The sequence below is a fragment of the Halichoeres trimaculatus genome, unplaced genomic scaffold (assembly GCF_033239565.1).
Source record: "Halichoeres trimaculatus isolate MK-OKI-2021-1 unplaced genomic scaffold, fHalTri1.1 fHalTri1_scaffold_15, whole genome shotgun sequence".
Taxonomy (NCBI): Eukaryota; Metazoa; Chordata; class Actinopteri; order Labriformes; family Labridae; genus Halichoeres; species Halichoeres trimaculatus.
The window spans coordinates 14891816-14907236 of NW_027437193.1; the positions used below are offsets into that span (position 1 = coordinate 14891816).

A 15421-nucleotide genomic window follows, 5' to 3' on the forward strand; every position below is an offset into this window, starting at 1 on the left:
CTGATTCTGATTATAGCATTTAATTTAACTGTGACACTGTTGTATATATTGAGCCTTTCTTAAAGAGACTGTGAGGAAAATCTATTTGAAGTGAATACGCCCTAAATAAGGTGTGTTTGTTTGAACATAAATGAAGCTCAGTTCCTATTTTAAACCCCTTCTTTTTTAGTTCAAGACAACTTTTTACCGGATACAAGAGACTGAGGTAATATTTTTTTTTAAAGTTTCGTAACGCTGTTGTTTGAAAAGTGACAACAAGCTAACTTTACAATTTTGTACCATAGTTTAGTAGCCAGTTATATTTAGTGCTAATAACAGCCTGGTGTTTTCAGTCCATAATGTGTAACGTTAGTGAATCCTTATTCAGACTCTACAGTTTGAACAGACCACTGCAGAATAACTGCTACATGTGTGCTGTCACAAACATTATCACAAACAGCTTAAGCTGTGTTTTAGCCTTTAGCCCGTGCGCAATCACTCTTCCGTTTAGCTTTCTTCTGCTCTTCTGTCCTTTTTCTGTCTGACAGTTAGGCTCCTGTGTCCACCATTACAACAAATTTGTTCCAAGTAATCGCTTTCAGCAGAGAAAAACACAAAACTCTCTTCACACAATAAACTTTATCAGCCGACATGAAGTTGTCAAAGAGACTTGGGCGTGCCATAAATCAATCTGCTCCTGTCCAACTCGACTGGGAAGCTAAGGATTAACATTTCAAAATAACCTATTTTTTGCTGATAATCTCATTTTAAGTGGTGGATTATGATAAGGCATGTATCTAGAAGTGACTTTCAAGATCACTTAGAAAGTCCTCACAGCCCCTTTAAGATGTAATTTCTGTTATTTTGTAATAATTTTCCAAGAATTTTTCCCTATGTTGAAAAATATTCAACTTGCCACACAACAGCCATAATCTGTTTGAAATTCAATCACTGGTACTCACTTTCTGTCTTGAGGGTCTAATGCACAAAATATGACGGTGTTAACATTGTAATGCCTCCTGAAGAAAAGCCTGGAACAAGAAAAAAAGGGTTGTTGTCACACAGAAAGTGTTGCTTGCATGTACAACGTGAGTGTGCCTGTGGGATATCAACTCACTTCCTCTGGTTGTCAGTGAGGGTGATTCCCTGGGATGACACCTTAAAATGAACTACAGTCGAGGTTGGTGGAGGGTTGGAGTCCAGAGTCATGCTGGTGGCTTTCTGCACTGCCTGGATGCCTGTTAGTGACTCCATGTCGACAGAGCACAGGTACCACACATTGCAGGCTGCAGGAACACACACACACACACACACACACACACACACACATTCAAATTACACTGTGATCACATCTGTGCAAATAGGGCAAGTGTATTTAGTGACTCAGTCCTTAATGACAGGGCAAAGAAAAATGAGTGGATAATTGTAGATGCTCTAACTTCCAAAAATCGTCACGGAATTGCACTCAAAGATTATGTAAGTGTTTATGCACTGGGGCATCATTGCTTTGTAACAATGTCCATTTAAAGACAATGATCTCTGATGATTACCTGCACCCTGTTTTAACAACTCAGCAGCAGAGTTGGTGACTGACTGTGAGGTAGTCTCCACAACATCTTCCAGAGGATCTATGATCAAGAAAAGAAACAAGGTTAGAGAGATCATCCACAACAGTTACATCAACAACTACAATGACTGAATGACCAGACAGCCACGCAGACAGGCAGGCAAATGTGGGTAGCCACATAAGCTGAAAAATGTGTATTTTCTATTCCAAACATAATCTTCTACATAAAATTAGCTCTGTGACTGTATGTCTCAAGTTATTATACCTCTGTCAGGTATAATAAGTTTGCAGGGCAGGGCCAGGGGGGTGATTGAATGTTGACAGACCAGCGCAGTTAAGCTACCTGAAAAACAATAAGACATCAAATTATTATTACAGTGATATTTTAAGACCACAATATCTGAAGTCTTCACCTAAGTCATTCTAAGCCTTAAATTTAAAAAAGTACATCTGAGAAAAAAAAAAAAGCCAAATAAGAAATTTGAGTTTGGGTACCTGTATAATCAGAAAGCCACAAAAGATTACTGAAAAGTCTAATTCTAGTTTATTTTATTGGAAACATACAGGAAACAAGCAACTAAGTATAAAAACTTAAAAAAATAAGACATCCAAAAACACAATTCAGTTCATTTTTTGGTACTTTTAAATGACAGGTAAAAATATATAATTTATACACAAGGCTTATTATCAAACTAAAACCAGTGGCACAGGGAAATCTGACCAAAAGAGGGCAGTATTGTAAATAAGGCATGTACTTAAGTGCAATGTCATCAGACTGCCAGGAGGTGTCACTGTTGCCAATACAAAAAAGAGAGCACTTACCAAAGTAGGGCTCATTTGGGCAACCCTTCAACCTAACTCCCTTCTGTGTACACTCAATCAGGAAGTGGCGAACCAGCTCATTGGACATATCACCTCCTGTTTTGATAAAATGAAAATAAACAACAGAAATTAGACACAGTTACAGAGAAGAGAGAAGGCAGCATGTCTGATCCTCTACTGATTTAGTCTGAGCTGAATAACAGCCCCTAACATTATTTTAGTCCACATATGATTGTCCCAGCCAGGAATAGTTACATAAAACATATTGAATCACCTCACTGAGATTAATGGGATTATGATTCAACTGAAGCGCCTCTAAAGGGGGCAGGGGGAGTCCTATGTGAGGAATGTCTTGACACAAAGACCTTGAGAAAGGCCTGCTCCTTAAAGTGGGTTTGGTTACACACACATAAGGAGCTACAATGCCCTAAGCTGGAAATGTGGGGAAGGACCGTGTCATGATGTCACTACAGGTGCCGTTAGACCGCAAATGCGTGAAGGCAAACAAAGGGACAGGTGTGAGTGGGAGATAAAATAAAGGGTTGAACGCTGTGGTGGGTTTGCTTCAGGAAGGGCAGAAGGGCATCCTTTGTGCTTTCATGTGTTGACAGAAAACGCACCTTATATATAGCCTTATTTTTGTCTAATATTTACTAAATGGGATTAATTGTCCTGTGGCTCTTTTTGAATAAGAGCTGAAAGTGATCTCTTGTGCGAATCTCTATCAAAGCTCAATCAGCCAGGGGATGTTTGTCCAGATTCCTGCAGCAATTCCATTTAATTTCCAAAATTTCTAAAAACACCAAACAACTGTGGGCTGGGAAAAAATCACTTACTTTGGCAACCTGTTTTGACCCTGATCCCTGGAGATTACATCTACATCAGACAGTGTTATGTGGGGCAGAGAGCCTCCAGTGAAAAGGCCCTGGGATCAGAGTAGGCTTAAGGACCCGGCACATCCTTTGTTAGGGGGTGAAACATTAGCTGTACATCTAAGACTATCAGGCAAATGGGGTCTGTTTGGCTTCATCGTGGTGATGCCCAGGAGAGAAACAGAGTGAGGAGCTCTCACACACACAAACAGAAGGAGGGACGCTCAGGTTCCAGTGTAAAGGTGAGTACAGTGGGCTGTAACTGTAGACGGCTTTGTGTGTGAATGTGTGATGTATGAGTGTCTGTACTACTGGACTGATCACTGATATCAAAATACACTTATTCTCTTTCTTTTCTGTACTAAGAACAGGAGGTTGATATTCTTCCCATGTCTGGTGATGGGCTCTGGGGTTTGCAGGTTTTTGTACAGTTTAGCATCAGATAACAGCAAAAACAAGTTCAGCTGACTGTCAAAACATTTCATTTTTTAAAACAACTTTTTATGTTAATTGACATGTATGCACCATCTCACACTCACATTTTTTTTACATAAAACCATGACTGTTTTCTCTAAACCACCAAATGCTAATTTTTAATTTATTTTTTAAGTAAAATTTGTAAACTGTAAATAAAATAAACGTAGGTGCTGATTTTTGACCTACAAAAGCAAAAACAATGATTAAAATAAGTCTTCCTTGTTTCTATAGTTATTTGTCATTTATCTGAATAGCTATGGTGTGGTAGCTGTCAGAAGACAAAGCATTGGCCATTTAGCCTTTGTTTTTACACAGCAGGTTGTGTTTAAAGTAAAGATAAACTTACTCTGAAGTGTCAAGGACGCATTTAGCAAATATTTTTTTTGTTAGCAAGGAGCGACAAAGGTGAATCAAAGCCCTAGAGGAGCTTTTACTGCTTTTCAAGATTTGCAAATACTACATCTTCTGTGATACCTTAGATAAACTGTTATGACAACAACTTTTCTAATATGAAATGTTGATGATTTGGCTACTTTTTTTTCTTTGCATCTTCTCTATTTTTAAAGCTCACAATATGAGGAGTGGCTTTTTACATTAGCCCCAAAGGCACTATGCTCACATGATAGTGTGTTTAAGTGTTAAATCCCTATAACAAATCATTAGACATCCACATTTCTGGTACCTTTCTTGGTCTGCTGGATAACTGAGGGTGGAGGGGTAGCCACCTTCATTGCCAGTCCATAGGCCCCTCTGAAGGAATGACTGTCTCGTACAATGAAGCAGCCAGGCTCCTTGTCCTTCAAGACTGAAATGGCTGTTAAAAAATAGAAAAAATAAAATGAGGAGGTGGCAACAGGAACAGCGGATCAAGCATTTTCTTTGATCAAAGTAGACTTAAGTGGCTCTGGAAACCCACCTTGATCCCTTGAGATGTCTGGCTTATACCAGAATTTGGATGTGTCCTGCACAAACTTTACGGTGACCTGCTTGCTGGTCAGTACATCTGGAAAATAAATAAATATCAGCCAAATAAAGAGCAGGATTCATCGTCTGTTTTAGCTTTACAGAGGAACTCGTGTCTACCTGGCAGAGGTGAGGCAGTGCCCTGTATCTGAGCTGAGAGGTCTGGCAAAACATTGGGGAAGGGAATACTCAGGGAGCTCCCACTGTGAGGACTGGAGAACCCACTGAGGGCCGGAGATGCTGTACCAAGCGAATGCTCCCCGTCTGACACCCTCTTCTTCTCTGGCAGAAGTGGCGGCTGCAGCTGGGGCAAGAGTTCCCTGTCCATGCCTCTGTTTCCCAACAGGGAGGAGGTTGAGTTTGGACAGTCGGTGCCATAGCCGAGGCCTGAGTCATCCTGCTCGTCAAAGCTCTGAGCGGGGCTGCGGCTGAGGGCGTAGCGGGCCATGCAGCTTCTCTGGCTGCTGCGAGGGGAGCTGTGAGCGTTGGGGGCTGGGTGGATGTGGGGGTGGTGCAGAGGAGGGGAGTGGTGGGCATAGTCCAGTGACATTGAGTGCTGTATTGGTTGTCTGGCAGAGGAGTAGCTGCTGAGGGAGGAGTGGCGGCTCAGGATGGGATGATCTGGCCAGGACGGGTTCACGGTTGAACTTAAGTCAAAATTAAAAAAGAAAAGTTACAAAATATACTTAAAATCATAATTTACAAGCAGAGTGACTTTATTCTTTAGCAAAGCTTTGTCTGTTCAAGTATTTGTGAATATCTTTACCTGTCTGTCCGCTGAAGAGTCCCACTGATAGAGGTAGAGTGTGTAGCACTGAGCATCCTGTGACAATTGATGGAGGAGTCTGACAGACCGTCAACCCCCACATGACTAACCGTCTCTGGATATCCCCGAGGTTCTGTTAGAGAGCAAGAAAACAAAACATCTCAAGCACGTTTGTTTATTACATCTGTATCAGTATCCTGTTATTGTTCCAGATGTTGATTTGAGTTTGACAAAAATTACAACAGGAATGGAGAGATAACAAGTACAGAGCTAACACAGCTAAAATAAGCAAAAGTATCAAAGCTGAAATGTGTGATTTGGAAAACATCCCTCTGGGAAGTGCTGTGGGTTTCCACAAACAAGTAATCGATACTGGGGTGTAAATCAAATGAAATCCATCCACATGGCCTTAACTGAAGCCATCAATCAACATTTCCCCCTGCCACGACCCATGGAGTCAACAAATCAGACTCTAATATGTGGAAATGAAAAGCTTTCTGACATGATTCATCTCAGTGAGTCTGAAACAGCCCCGGAGTCTGATGCTCACGTTCCCACTCAGGCTCCACAGCTCAGTTTCCTCTTGGTTACTTTTACAGGACTAGACAGTAAACAGCTGAAAGAGTTGCTGCATGGTTTCTCCTTGTCCCTATTTCCCCTCTGTGTAAACAGAGACACTTTCACAGGGGAAGAAAAGTTGTTTTGTGTCTTGCCTCCTGACCCACAGTCACCATGGAGATGTGGTGGCATCGAACGCACTGATTCTTGAAGGAGAGTCTGAGGCAGCAAGAGGCACAGTAGGATGGTAAATCTGCTCCCTGGCTGAAAACATTTTAAGATACTGCTCACTATTGTTCACTATGGTAACAAGTCTATTAGAGGTCACAGCAGAATGAAAATGAAAAGGTGAGGTTAGAAATCGAACATTAGTGGCTGGTTTCTTGCATGTACAGCTCTGCTTGTCTGTGACAACATGTCAAATAAAGGCAGGTCAACTTCATTCTGCAATATTAATGACACTTTTTAAATTTTGGTTTTGAAATTTCATGTATTTGATGTGTGCAAATATAGTTGTATTCTGGCACTGGATACTTTGGAAACCCACAATTTTGATTTTACTCTAAATGTTTGTGTCTTATTTTAAGTCAATAAAAAGTCATGATAAACTTATTATGAGCTACATTCACCAGACAAGTGCAGGAAAAGATCTTATTTCAAGATATTAAAAGACAAAAATAATGTCTGAATGGTTTCTGAAGGGAAAAAATGGCATTTTTTACTCTACAAGCAGTTCAGGCCTCAAAAAAAAAAAAAGAAAAGAAAAGAAAAAACAGCCAACTTTTACAGGAATAATCTTGCCCAATAGTCTCCTACGGGCCTCTTTACATGTGCGTCAGTATCTTTGTTTGCCTCAAACCCCCTTCAGCCTTTATGTTGAAGTTTTGGTTGTATCTGGGCATTTCTGGGTAGAGAGTAAGTGTGGTTTTATCAGCCAATCACAGCCTGCCCAGTGCGCAAGTGACTTTCCATGTTGACTGGCGAGTGGAAGAAGCTATCCCAAGCGACTACAATAGTGGACGTCGCGCGGAGCAAGAAAAACACAACCAAAGTGAAACGAAACACCAAACATAAAATAAAGCTTTTTCCTAAACTAGGGTGAAGCTTGGCTCGACTTTCACTCACTTTCAGAGACTTGGAGAGCAGTTCAGGACGAAGAGCGATGTGAGGGGGCTTTCTGCTGAGCAGGTATGTGTCAAATACCCGTGATTAGCTTGTGCTAACATGCTAAATCAGGGGCACAGCTCTCAAGTCTCTACCATGTAGAAACGTGATGCTACAGGTGGTCGCTGGGCTAGTGAATATGTCCACATTGTCTCGGTCAGAGGCTGTGGGTGTGCGCTGCAGCTGGCACTGAGCCAAGGAGGAGGAGCCCAGTTTGAATTTACTTTTACTAACAAGTAATGAAAATGTCTGCTGGCCCTACCTTTAAACACCTTGACATAAGAATTTTTTTCTGGATTGGTAAGGTGAAGTAGCTCATAGTGTGGCTAGTTACACAATTTTTACTAAAAATAAAACAGACACTTTCTTAAATCTGTTTTTTGCAGTGCTTAATGCCACTTTGAAATACATTTTAACTGTGAGTTGTCAGTCCATGGTGAGCCTGATATTTCCTATTTGCTTTAAGCATTATGTGTTAGAGACTGAACCAGGAACCTACTTGAACTAAAAACTACACAGACTTTGATGCTTAGGCTCTGGCTCAGTTTTTACAGTGACTTTAGATCGATATCTTCACTTCCTCATTCTCTCTTATACTTTGAAGTAAGGTTGGTTTCTAACTTTTTAAAATTTAGTGGAATTATTGAACAGCATTCTGTTATTCAAGCATGCAAACATGTCTACAGAGACTCAGGCTTGAAAGTGCTGTAAATACATCTCCTTTTCCTTCTAAGAATCTTACAATATGGGTGTTTTCCCCTCTTGGATAAACACCACGGGAAAAAAAACACTGTACAAAAAGGAACAAAAGGAGCCCAGTTTTAATCTAAAGACCAACACTGTGACGTCTAAAATAAGTTGTCTCCTCGGGCTGTGACCACAAAGACATTCTCCAAAAACCAAGCATGAAGGGCAGAGACTGGTTAGGAATCTCCCTGCTTCAACTTTTATGAGACATCTTTGTTTTTTGTCTCTCTGAAAGCCACTAAAATGAACTAAAGAACAATGTCACTATTATCAGGTAAAGCTAGGGAGACATAAAGTTGCTCTGTTCTTTTGAGATAGTGGACCCGAAGCGCCTGTCACAGGGCAGACATGAAAGAATTCCCCTATCATTACCATCTGTACAATGAATGTCACTTTAGTTAAGTGAGTGGAAAAATGTGTTAGTTAATTATATTATTAGGGAAATACTGAGAATTTACATAGTCTGGCATCTTGGAAAAAAAACTTTGTGTGGGTTTTAACTCTCTGAAGTAATGTGTCTCAAAAAAGCAAAGAAAAGAGGAAGAAATTATCTTATATTATATGTAGCTCATTACCATTTTACATTTCTGTGTTTTCAAATCAAAACACAACCTTTGATTATTTACATACTCTTACACTAGACTTCTAGGTTCACAGCTTCCAAGCTGTGTGGTTCTCTTGTTTGTAAAAACTGACTGGCTGTATTTACAGGGTGCAGCACTGCCAGACTGCCAGACTCCCGGAGCCACGACACCCAGGATTTCCCATGATCGTTACAAAATCATCAGTTTTCTATTTCTATGATGAGCTGCTCCTAATGATGTCATCAACAGCCTCTAAAACAGCCGAGACCTGTTTTTGTGATGTCTCGAGGATGGGATAGTATGTTGTGGTAGTCGGGTGCTTAGAATGAAACAGGTGTTTTAATGATGTTTCAGTCTTATTTTGCACAATCTGGCCTGTGCAAATCGATCTGATGTAGAAAACTTCTGATTCTGTGGAGCGCAGAGCATGGAACGTGTGAAACAACCTGTAACTAGAGCTCTTGGATTAATAGAAGAAGCAGTTTTTTTCTGTTAGACTCAAAAAAATATTTCTTCCAGCTGGATGTTTCTGTCTTAACCTTCTCTGATGAATTCTGTTTGTACAAATCAGATACTAAAACCTACCGTGATCTGTTCTGTAGCCTCCGTATGACTGCATGCTCGGTGATGGTATCTGCCTGAGCTGAGTGAATTCTGACATATTTTTCACTGAAACACAAGAAAATCAAGATTAAATAAATTTTAAACCACAACTTCTTGTCAAATTAAATGAGATGAAGAAACCTTCGAGGCAGGAAACATGCAGAGCATACCATAAGGTGTTGGAGGAGAAATAGGGAAGGCTGGAGTGGGTGGAGCCATGTCACTCCCAGCCTCCACTCCACTGTCTATGTCTGTCCCCTGAGCCCTGTAGTCTGCACTGTCACTCCTGTACAGCAGGTGATGCTGCAACAAACAACAACACACATACACGTGACCAACAGCACAGAATAAACGTACAACTCACAAAAAAACCCACACAAGCAGAAAGCTGACATACCTGAGTCTGTGGCACACAGGGGGAGTACGTCCGCTGGCCCCTGTACTCCTCTGTCACAGCCCAGCCTGAGTTACAGAAGCCGGGATGATCTGTGGCATTGTTGCCCTGGCGACTTAGAACCCGTGTGACACCCATATGAACCTCGTTGGACTGGTCAGCTGGATACACACAGGTAGAGAGAAGAAGGCAGATCATTTCATATACATAGACTGATGGGGATTGGAAAAAGCATTTTAAAAACCCAGAATCCAAAAACATCTACTCTCGAAATCCAGTAAAATAAATAGGTGTGGGGATACAGTTACAGACAGCATTAATTTGTGTATAATGATCATGCTTGTGGTTAATCACAGGGTCTTGCAAGCCAACGATTAAGATTTAAGCTTGTGTCAAAGATTTCTATAACTTCAATATTGATTTGGGGTCCATGAAGTGTCAGCACCACACAGGGCACAGCCCACAGCTCCTATTTAGAGAAGACAGCTGAGGAATGCCAGGGGTCTGGCTGAGGGTGGGGCATGTGTGTGGGTGTGTATGTATGTGGGGGGTCAATGTTGTGACTACACTGATGAGTGCTGCCACTCAGCACCAGGGTGTTAATTTGAGCCCTCCCAGCGAGCTCTGACCTCTCAGCCCTGAAGAATGCTAATGGTGCAGAAGTGCTAATGCCCCTGGATCATTATTCATCCCGTCTGGAGCGAGTATAGATGACACAGACAGATGTTCGTCCATGCATGTTTCACGGGGATACAAGGATTTGTTTTGGGGTATTGGATGCATTTATAAAGACTGAAAAGAAAACTGAATACTCAATGTAGAAAACTTTTTTTTGCACAATGATCCTCGCACTACCATTCATTTCTGACACAGCTTCTCTCTTACTTATCACCTGGCGAATACAAGCGACAACCTCCGGTCTAAGTATATGAGACAATGCTGAAATGCTAAAATCTGCTTTTTCTCGAGTGTCTGCTCGAGGCTGGCTCTGGAAGTACAGCCTAGTTAAAAAAACGTCTCCTGTCTGAGTCACTGATTTTACTATCCACACCCACTGCTTGGGGGGTGAGTTATTCTTCTACCTCGGCCGTTCAGAGGATATTGAGATCGCGAGCTTGCCTAATCAGAGGCACAGCTCAGGGTCACATGACCGACAGGCAACCTATAGCTGCATGCGAAGCCCTTGCCACTACCAATATGGCTGCTATAGCCGATGTGCTTCATTTTCCGTTTCAGAAACAGACGGATGATGCCAGGGAGACTATGTCCATGTTTTATACAGTCCAGGCATGGGCAAACTACGGCCCGGGGGCCACATGCGGCCCATTAAACGTTTTAATCTGGCCCGCCAAACTTGAAATAATTAAATGAATAAACCTTGTTAATGTTTTATTTATATCACGCAAACATTTTTGGCACACTCTTTTATTATTATTATTATTATTTTTAATTTTTAAAACCAGGACAGAAAAAACGTGTTTTTCTGTAATTGCGTTTTTCCGTTTTGGTTTTAAAACAGAAAAAAAAAAAAAAAAGTCAGTTTTTTAGATTTTGTTTTGAAACAGAAAAACGAAAGAACAAACCATACACAAATTAAAAATCCCATTATAATTCCATTCTCTCATATTCTGATTTTAATTTCAAAACAAAATCAAAACAGCAAAAAATAGACCGTTACTTGTTTTCTGATTTTTGATTTGAAAACGAAAAATTGAATAACAAGTCGTTTTGTGTTTTCCGATTTGGGATTCTAAAACAGATATGGAATGAACAAATGATACCCTGATAGTTACCAAAGCACTCCATCCATCTGCTCCTGGTCCGGCCCCTTTGTCAAATGTTAGAACCCATTGTGGCCCACGAATCAAAAAGTTTGCCCACCCCTGATACAGTCTATGGTCAAGTACTTGATTTGGGTTGGACAAAATCCCTGGACAGAATGATTTATGTTCAATCATAGAGCAAAGACGGAATGTTTGACAAATCCCAATCTTCATTTAAATTCAACGTACAGAAAAGAGGTTTAGAAAGTTTACGATTACACTTCTCTCTGTTGACAATGTGGCAAAACTGATGCATCGGGCTCAACATGAAGTTTATTCTAGGCACAAAAGTGGACAAGAGGAGGAAATGAGTATGGGTGAAAGAGATGTTCAGTTTCACCCTGATGGGATTCTATTGTGCATACTCACCTACTCACCATACATTATCCTGGATGTAATCTCAAGAGTAAGGATGGAGAGTTTGATATTCTAGTTTTAATACAGAGTTATCCCTGCTCTGCTAGTATCAGGCTGTTGCAAACCATAATGCAGTGTAGTTCAAAGCAATAATTTCTTTGCAGGATTTTATTCAAAGTGATTCAGCTCCTTGTAGTGTGTCAGGTATTCAATTCTATGAATTTACCCTGAACACTCTTACACAAAAAATGCCTGTGCCCTTCACAAGTGATGTCTTTTTCTGCAAAAAAAAAAAAAGTCCAAGTTCAACCCAAAGAGAATATAATACTGGGACTTTTATTATAAATTAACAATCAAGGGCGGTATGTGCATGGGCATGTTACAAAGGTATAAGAATCATGTGCTGTAATGTTTATTGCACTGATGCAGTGAAATAGTATGGTTATAAGAGTTTCAAAGCATCTTATTAAGATTTAAATTTTTGCTAAATCTTAGATTGACTTTATTTATGCCCCATGCTTCAGTTTATTCTCAGCTGATCAAGTCCCAATGCCACAGACCCAGTTATCCTGACAGAGTAACCTCAATCACTCCTGTCCTTCGTTACTTTTGATTCATCTTTCCAAAACAGCTGAGAGTAGTGAAGTGAACAAAGCAGCCAAAGAAAGTCAAAATGAAGCAACATTTGTTTGGTGCTTCGATATAATGTAGAACATATGACTGGTCCAGTTTCTGGATGTGAATTTAAACACATGCAGCTTTTTTCTTACAACAGGTTACTTTAAAGCAAACCTCTACAGCCTGTAGCTCATGTTTCTCGGAATGACGCTTCCTTGTAGTTGATATGCACCAACAGGTAAGCTTTTGGAATCAAACGGGGGAAAAAACTTGGCCTCCGGGCTCGCTTGTTCCTCTCTTGGAAATTCCTCAGGCCTCCCCCATCATGTACCCCTCTTAAAGCCACACGTGTGTGCTGAAGTGTGATTCAGGCTCTGTTAGCAACAAGAGAGCTTTCTGCATTTTCTTCGTCTCACTGGATTTCAGCTACAGAGAGTTATGACTTATTTTGGTTCTATGAAATACTCTGAAATCCGACAAGCCAAAATGTCTGATTTTTGTGACCAAGACCAAGTATTCTTTGAGATAACTTCATAAACATCACAACACCTACAAGTTTTCAATCAAGTAATGTACAATTCTTAAAAAGTACAGGAAATTACACATTCTGTAAATCCATTAAAATAACTAAAATAGTCACTCCAGTTCATAAAAGAATAATAATTTCCAAAGTATGAGCAACATACTATTAACAGAACATCAAAGGAGCAGACTAGCAATATATAGAAGTAGGCTAGACAACCTATATGGGATGAAAACACATGTATAGTGGGTTTTTTTTAAGTAAGGGCTCATCATGAGCAGTCAGTCTTAGCAAAGCAGAACTCCAAAGGCTTTGATTTCCTTTATTTCAATCTCTATCATCAAACACTGAGAGACGGCGATGTTCAGAAAAGACGATGACAGCTGCTCTCCGTCTCCTCATGTAACGTACTGATCCTCGAGTCAGATAGCTCATCAGACAAGTCTGGACGGCACTCTTTGTTCAGAAACATACCAAAAACATCTGAAAAGCTGGCAGCAACCCTGCTATTTCTGCCACTAAAACACGCCAGGTGAGAGAGGGAGGGGCGGCGTACTTTGTTGAGTTAACTCTGTAGTGGAGGAGGAGGAGGAGGAGGAGGAGAAAAGCTGAGGCTGTTGGAGGGAAACAACTCAGCTCTAAAACAAGGGCAACAAAGAATGACTGATGGATCATTAAATAACTGCTTTTTCAGTTTATCCGCCAAGAATCTGTCTGCAAATTCCTGCTTCTGTCCAACAAACATCAAAAATCTAAGGACTCCTCATTTATGATCGTATATGACGAAGCAAAGACATATATCCTTACATTTATGAAGACGGAACCAGTGACTGATTGATATTTCTGCTTAAAATGTATCGAAACTGTAAACCAATAACAAAAATCTCTGACTTATATTTTTGCTGATGACACATTGATCAGCTGATTGTTTGAGCTCTTTAAACATCTCATACGTATAAAAGTAGTAATAAATTCTAGTTGTAATAAAATAAGTCTTATTGGGATCACAGTGACTGTCAAACATTTCCTCCATGACCACACTTCCACTCCACCACCACCACCTCATCCAGACGCTCTGGCTCTCTTACCTGTCTGCTGTGTGTTTTTCACCGCTGCTGCGTTATTATCGCTGAACCTGACATCGATGCCGTTCGAGCATTTGGGGACAGATCCGTTCACTTGCGTTCCACTGTTCTTCTTCATGGAGCTGCTTCGACTCTTTACCGGCACAAACGAGGGATCCAGGTCCATAATCAGCTGGTTGAGCTGGTCTATGGAGTTGTCTATATCCATGGTTAGGGACTTGAACTCCTCGTCTCGTTTGTTGTTGTTGTTATTGTTTATGGTGGCCTGCTCTTTGAAGTGCACTGTGTTTCTCTGAGAGTTCAGCGGACTGTCTTTTGCAGGGCCTTGTGGTTCAGTAGGCAGACCTGGTTTTGGTGGGCTGCTCCCTTGCTTGTTCCCTGGGTATCTTTCTGTACCGTTTCCCTCTTCAGGCATGTAGACAAACTGCTCTGCAGCAACCATCTGCTGCTGGCGAACCCAGGACTGTGTGGAGTAGCTCCCTTGTCTGTACACATGCTTCTTGGGTATTGAAGCACTACTGGGATTAGCGGAGGCAACAGAGTTGCTCCTAGAGCTCAGACAGCCTCTTTTGGCCTCAGCATAAGCTCTCTCATACTCCTCCATGGAAGGAGGTGCAGGCTGGTGGATGTGGTTCTGGCTTTGACTTTGCTGCTCCTCTCCTCCTGGACTCCCAAAACCATCTGACAGCAGGGAGTTCTGGCTGCTCTTGTGGCAGGAGGATGATAATGTCCCCAAGCTGTCCACGCTGTGCAGATCATGACCTGTAATGACCTCATCATCCAGGATGTCTGTTTCCCTCTCTCGGGGTCGGGCGTCCCCGTTAATGTGCACCTGAGCTGGGACCACCTGCTGGATTCCCACTCTGGAGCCCTGATCCTCCATCCCCTCCAGGGAGGGGTCCTCAAGGCCAAATCCACTCAAAAGGCGCTTCAGCTGGACTTTCTCCTGCGGGCTGGGGCCCTCCTTAGGCTTGATGATGGTGGTGGTGGTGGTGGTGATAGGTGTGGGTTTATCCGCCCACAAAGAAGTGCTGGACAGGCCCGAGTCGCTGCTGATAGAGAGGGCGTGGTCGCTGTGGTCAGGGCTGGAGGTGGCAGAGGTGGTGCGAGCCCCTCGACCCAGCGTGGCCTCTCCTCCTCCTCCTCCTCCTCCTCCCCCTCTGCTGGGGCTCCTCTTGTTGGGCGCTTTGTCCTGGGTTAGGCCTTGAGAGCGTGGCGCTGTAAAATAGAAGAGATGCAGCGCTTCATACAGTCAGCTGGTATGGGCACACGTACACACATACACACACACACACACACACACACACACACACAGACGCACAAACAGGAAGCAGGGACAAAAACCACAGACAGAACACATCTCTCAACATGAACAGTCATGTTATCCCAAATACTAAATCTTTCAGGATCAAATCAACACTTCCAACCACACATGATCAGACAAAGACAACACAGAGAACCAGGACATACAAACAGAAACAGGGAATAATGAGAGAATTATCATCTAATCACATGCAGA

At 41.7% G+C, this 15421-nt stretch overlaps 1 protein-coding gene across 2 annotated transcripts in view; it reads right to left on the minus strand.

The window, feature by feature from the left end:
* The window catches only part of tns3 (tensin 3), a 36693-nt gene that overhangs the window by 1807 nt on the left and 19465 nt on the right, over positions 1–15421 (minus strand). For both annotated transcript variants that reach the window (XM_074688467.1, XM_074688466.1), the window contains exons 13-25: positions 13906–15120; positions 9500–9657; positions 9273–9405; positions 9085–9168; positions 5447–5579; positions 4801–5327; positions 4634–4720; positions 4400–4531; positions 2369–2464; positions 1812–1889; positions 1530–1607; positions 1097–1265; positions 942–1010 (exon numbers count right to left, since the gene is read on the minus strand). In XM_074688467.1, coding sequence (XP_074544568.1) covers positions 942–1010; positions 1097–1265; positions 1530–1607; positions 1812–1889; positions 2369–2464; positions 4400–4531; positions 4634–4720; positions 4801–5327; positions 5447–5579; positions 9085–9168; positions 9273–9405; positions 9500–9657; positions 13906–15120 — 2959 coding nt within the window. The remainder of the gene's footprint in view (positions 1–941; positions 1011–1096; positions 1266–1529; positions 1608–1811; positions 1890–2368; positions 2465–4399; positions 4532–4633; positions 4721–4800; positions 5328–5446; positions 5580–9084; positions 9169–9272; positions 9406–9499; positions 9658–13905; positions 15121–15421) is intronic.